Here is a 6000-nt window from a genome sequence, read left to right as displayed (position 1 = left end):
AGGGCATCCACGTATCTGACCGCCGTGGTCACCGACAGTGCTCGAGGTCCCCGTCAGCAGACATTGGCTAAGCACTTGTCTTGAGCCCAGCGAGATGCTGAAGAAACACCAGTCCCCAGGGGTAAGCCCCCGTCTTCAGGGTGACATCCCTCTGGTGTGGACACCGTCTAAATTCCCCGGGCGGCTGCAAACATTGAGAAGGTGAGGGTGGGAACACTGCTGTGGGAGACGGTGGTTGGGGTGTCTTGCTCTTGCCCGGGGCCCTCAACCCTCTCCAAGGGGCCAACATTGGAGCCAAGACTGTACTTCTTTCTGTTTAGGTTCTCCAGGAAGCAACCTGGAGGAGAGGCTTATTTCCTACTGCTCTCTGAGAGCTGAGGCCAGGGAGGGCCAAGCCCCGTGCTGAGAGCCTGGGACACAGGCAGGACAGAGACAGGACAGGCTCTCTGCCTGAGAAAGCCCACCAAGCAGGAGCAAGACAGAATCGGGTCTGCAACCTGGCAGTCTGGATCCAAATCTCTGTTCCCCATTTATTGCCCAAGTCCCTTGTTTGGCCTCAGTTTCCCCCTCTGTAAAACAGACTGCAGAGCAATGTTGGTGGAGGTGAACTGGGATCAAAGGGGTCCACAGAGGCGAGCAGCCAGCTCCCCACCTTGCACAGAGCTCGTCTCCACGTGCAATGGCCTCCCCGGTCCCCTGGGCTGTGGGGTGGGAGACGATCCCTTCTAGTGGTCATTCTGTGTCCTGAATGACTAACTACGCAGAGGTTTTGTGGACAAGGCTGAAAAGACTGGATCTGAAGCCTGTTTTAAATCGTTTGCAGATCGAAACCTTACCCAATCTGAACCCCATTCCTGGGGGGATTCTTGGGGCCCCAGCGCGATCTTCCAGTTTCCAAAGAGCGCAGTCCCCCACCCACCCCAAGGCGCTTCTCCAGGGCTCTGGGCGCAAAGGACCGCAAGGAGGCCGGTACTGTGGTGTCTTGGGCCTTTATTCAGGAAGGTACAGAGCGACGCGGTCTGTTCGACAGGCACTGCGCAGGTGGGGGGTTTGTAACAGTTTTCTCCAAGGTGTCGCGGAGAAAGGGGTGCAGAGGGAAGGAGAACCCTCTGGGGAGTGGTCTCCTCTAGGAGAAAGGCACTGGGGGTGGGCAGGGAACCCCTGGCCCCTTCCCAAGCCGGCGGCCTGGGTTCTCTACACGTGGGGGAGGTGTAGGGGACGGGGTGGACTGGATGCGAGCAAACTCAAAGCTAGATACAGCGAACAGAGTAAAGAGTCCATGGGCAGGGGAAGGGGGGGCAGTGCTGTGTCCGGGCTCTTTCCACCGAGTGGCAAAAGTTCAGGAAGAAGGCACAGCTTTAAAGGACACACAGAATCCAGCCTCCCAGTCTTAGTGTTTTGTGCAATTAAAAAACCGGAAAAAATAAATATAACTTAAAAACTTCTTACACGACACTAAAGGCGAGAGAAACCTTCCGCGAACACGTGAAGCATGCTGCTCTCCGAGAACCCCCCGCCCCCCGGCCCCGGGGATCGGCGGCGAGGAGCCAGCAGGAAGGCCGCTCGTGCACCTGTGCGCATGTGCACACGGGCCTCGCTCGCCCCGCCCTCCCAGCTCCTGCGCGGCCAGATTCCGAGGTGTCCCTGTGGGGACCAGGGCCGGGCAGGGAAGGGTTCCAGGAAATTCTACTCAGGATCCATCTACTCCTTTAGGACAAGGAGGAGGCAGGGAAGGGGGCACGCCAGTTGGAGAGAAGAGGTGCGGGAGAGGAGAGCTATTTAGTACATACAGAACCCCAAGCCCTAAGGAAGAGAATAACATCACAAAGATACCACTTTCGCTGATAGAACGTGCCCCAAAGCAACCTGTAGCTGACTTATCAGCAGTGCAGACCTCCTCTGATAAATACATCCCTTGTATTTCAGCACATCGTTCGCAAACAATTGGTGCCTCTTTAAAGTGCTTGAAATTTTGTTCTCTTAAGTAGCTCTAGCTGGTCCCCCGCACTTCCTGTTCAGAGCATTCATTTGCTTTAGCAAACTTTCTACATAGATCGAGGGAGGGTGACTTCTGGCCAGCCCACAGCGCTGGGATCTGGAATCTGGAGGTCTGAATGGACGATGTCCCTCCCCCAGCGGACTGCCAAGGCACAGACCACCAGGCCCCTTCTAAGCTACAGGTAACTCCAGCTCCAGAGAGAGGCCCAGGGCTGGTTGTGGTGCTCCTGCCTTCAGAGGGTCACATGCTGTCACGAGACCTCTTGCGCTCAGCTGGGCGGGGGTGTGACCTTTAGCATACCCCACATTGGAGCTCACCACTGTTTTCAACAAAAGCCAGGAAGTTTAAAAGGGATTTCCTTTAAAAAAAAAAAAAAAAAAAATCTGTACTTAAACATCCTCCTGCGACCCGCCCTCCGCCCCACCAACCGTCACTCACCCAGCACGAAAAGGGGAAATGCTGGTGTCCTAGAGGGAGGTCGGAGGTCCCTCCAGAGACCCTGGGGTGACAGGGGGCAGCCCAGGAAACTTCTGGACTGGTCCCTCTGGAGGAACTGACCCCAGCACCTGCCGCCTGTCAGAGCTCAATTCTGCCCCCACCCCGCCCCGCCCCGCTCCGCTGTACCTCCATGGGCGAAGGAGGGCACCTGGGGAGCGCAGCTCTGCATGGCCAAAGAGCTGATAGTTTTGTTCTTACAAAGTCAGGCCAATTTTACATTCTTCTCCATAAGAGAGACGTAACTTGCTTGAAAGTTAAAACACAGTTTAGGGGTTCCCCAGTCATGTTCAAGCAACCTGGAGACTCCAGGGAGAGATGCCACCCCGTCTCCCATCCCCTATGTTGGGGGTTGCCTGCACCACATTTGGGAAATGTGGGTCTAACCCCTTCAGGCACTAAGAGTTACTTTAGGGGGGAGAGGAGGCCAGTAAGCCAGGAACCTGCTTCCTCCCTGCCCAGCACTGCCCCAGAGCCTGCCTGAACTTTCTGGGGGCCTGATCTCATGAAAGAAGGCCAGGGAGATGGTGGGGGTGTGTATGTGAAGGGATGTACAGGGAGTGTGCTCTGTAGGTTCTGTCTTCTCCCTCTGGGGCTGGTTGTGTCCCGGCCCCCCCCCCCCCCCCGCCGGACCCCTGACCTTACCACTGCAAGGCAGGGAGCTGGAGAAACAAGTGGCTCTGGGTGGTTAGGGGACATCCCTGGAAGCTCAGGTGTGTGGAGTGTCCTCTGAACTCAGAGGATGAGAATCATATGGAAGAACACAGCTCCTGCCTGCCCCCTCCTGCGAAGGCCTGGGTCGGAGAACATTTCCTGACTCCCAGGTCTGGCCCAAAGCTGGAGGATTTCAATACCAGATGGGTGGGGTGCCTATAGAAGGCCAACACCGTCTGTGCGCGCCCCTGGCCTGTTAATGGCCGACACGCAGTTCCCAGGGCTTGGTGCCCCAAGACCAGCAGCCCGAAGCCAGGCACCTGCCCAAGCCCAGATTCTTACAACCCCCCCCCCCCCCCATCCCGGCCCCCAGCAGGGGGAGGATGGCACAGACACAGGCTGAACTTGGCAGTGGCACTGACCGCACTGGCCACCAGGGGGCAGCAGGTCCCCGCAGGTGACCCATCCAGAGGCTGTGCCTGGCTCCTGGGTTAGTGACCCACCAGTAAGTGCCACAGCTACCTGAGTCTGCTTCCAGACCTCAGCCCACCAGAGCTGCGGCGGAGCCCGGGTCTGGGCATTCCTCTTTTGTTGGGAGATCCTATGCACAGACAGATGTAGAAACCCCAGCTCCCAAGCCCTTCATGAGGAAAGTGACCAGAAAATCTCTCATCTGCTCTTGGAACTCTCCATCTCGTCTCTACAAAGTGTCTTGTAGTGCAGTTCGGGAGGGTCGGCTCTGGGGCTCACACCCTGATAGACGCAAAGGGCAATGAAAGGAGAAAGGAAGCGGAGGAGTAGGAAGGGACGGGGTGGTGATGCGGGTGCCATGGGGCCTCAGGCGAGCGGATCGTCCTGGCACATTTCTGTCAGGATGTCGATGAGGTTGTTCAGGCCCGAGAGGTAGCCATCCTCCCGGTTCCCCTCTTGCCAAGGCACGTTGTGCTGCAGGGTCTGGCCCTCGGGCAGGGGGGTGGTTTTCCCGAAGTCGATCATCCACACCTTGGCCTGCTCCTTCTGGTCATGGATGAAGAGAAGTGAGCTGCCGATGACCTGGGGGGAAAGGGCAGCGAATGGGGAGCTGGGGAGGGCAGCGCTGGAGCCCCCAGAGCTCACCCCCTGCAGCCAGAGTGCTGAGGAGCCCAGAGCTCGAAGCCCCATCCCACCTGGCAGAGCCCACCCAGGGTGGCGGAGCAGGGGACAAAGGACGCCGCCGGTCACCAGGGCAGCTACCATCTTCTGTGTGGGCGGCGTCAGGGAGGACCTCTGGGGTGGCAGACCCTTGCCCCCACTATTCAGACCAAGGCTAAAGCTTGGGGTCATACCCTGCAATTCCTACCTCCCGATAGACCTGCCCAGTGCACACACAGCCCCTCAGGAGGTTGGCAGGGAGGCCCAGACCACCCCCATTCCAGTAGCACGACCCAGGCAAAGCCTGAGCAGAGAGGCACAGTAGGGCACTCTGGGGCTGGTCTCTGCTATGGCCCAGCTCTGACAACAGTGGGCACCAAGGAGCCCTACCCTGCCTCCAACCCCCCGACCCCCCACCCCCTGCTCTGGGCTCTGGCTCAGAGCAATTGCATGGAGTGAGGCACTTCCCCAAATACAAATCCATCCCCCACACCCTCCCCCAGGTCACTGTGTGGGGCCGAAGGAAGTAAGAGAGTCTGGGGAGAGGGTACGGGGTCCTTATAGCTCCCAGGACTCGGGCGGTGCGGTGCGGTCCCTCGGCCCCGTGGGTAGGTCCTGGGGTTCTGAGGCCCAGGCATGGCCTGTGCCCTCTGGAGCAGGCAAGCAGGCTGAGGGGACGGGAGGCTCCAGTGGGGCCGCACAAAGACCTTTTACCGAGCTGGGGATCCAGAGGCCCTGGGAGGGGCAGAGGGCTCGCACACCCTGGGCCTCAGTGTGGAGGAGCAGAGGAAAGGGCAACCTGGGGATGGCTAGGCCAAGAGCAGCTGCTCAGGGCAGAGCCCACCCTGTCTGCCCTCTGAGCACCCCAGTCCCTCCTCATGGGCAGTCCTACCCAGGCACCTGCCAGAGCCACCACGTGGGATAGGTGCACCCTGACCGAAGGACAAGTTAGGGATAAAATCGCAGGGCAAGCTGGGCTGTGTGTTCGGAAGCAGGACCAGCCTCGTCACCTGTACCAAGATGCTGTGAGGCCTGGCAGGGCCTGCCCTCCCCTCCCCCCGCCCCCCGGGGGAAGCTCCCACCGCCCGGGGTCCTGGGACCACCCATTTCCTGTTCACCTGCTGCCCCCGCTGCCCTCTCTAAGCCGGGCTCAGGCTTAGGCTCAGGCTCAGGCTCCCTCCCTGCAAGACCCTGAGAGGAGCTGCTTTCTGGAAGGAGCTGCAAGGCTGTGGGGAGCGTGGGGTGCCTGCTTCGCCACGGCAGTAACCGTTTCCGGGGAGCGGCGTGCATAGGCGTATGCATGTGCATATGTGTGCGTGCACACTCCAGGGGCCGGAGGCCTGGGATCTATGACCCCACGGTCCTGCAGATCCCCCGTCTCGGGTGTCTGGGTTCCCAGGCTGCTGCCCCCGCAGACACACAGACGTGGAAGCAGGAACAGGTGGAAAGTTCCAGCCAGGCTCCCAGGGTGGTGCCCAAAGGTCTCTGGTGGTGATGGGGGGCTGCTTCGGCAGCTCTGGGGGCTCTGCCCTGAGACCTGGGGGCCTGTGGGATGGAAGTCTCGGGAGCCAGGTGGGGCAGGAAGCAGTGGGAGGATGGATGACCACAGCCCTGAGGCAGGACAGCCCTGCGTGGTCTGTCCAGGGAGCGTGGGGCAGACACGTGTGGACGGGGCCCCTGCCGGCAGCGAGTGGCCTGATCCCGGGCAGCCTGCCTCTCTG

General features: G+C 59.9%; 1 protein-coding gene across 4 annotated transcripts in view; it reads right to left on the bottom strand.

Annotated features, from left to right (window-relative positions):
- Window positions 1–973: 973 nt before the first annotated feature.
- ITPKB (inositol-trisphosphate 3-kinase B) overlaps window positions 974–6000 on the bottom strand; it is an 87503-nt gene continuing 82476 nt past the window's right edge. For all 4 annotated transcript variants that reach the window (XM_059412884.1, XM_059412886.1, XM_059412887.1 and 1 more), the window contains exon 8: window positions 974–4201. In XM_059412884.1, the coding sequence (XP_059268867.1) occupies window positions 3986–4201 (216 nt within the window). In that variant the 3' untranslated portion in view covers window positions 974–3985. The remainder of the gene's footprint in view (window positions 4202–6000) is intronic.

This window comes from Mustela nigripes, chromosome 10 (assembly GCF_022355385.1).
Source record: "Mustela nigripes isolate SB6536 chromosome 10, MUSNIG.SB6536, whole genome shotgun sequence".
NCBI lineage: Eukaryota > Metazoa > Chordata > Mammalia > Carnivora > Mustelidae > Mustela > Mustela nigripes.
Note: the sequence above shows the minus strand (reverse complement) of the source record. Positions and strands in the feature narration are given on the sequence as shown.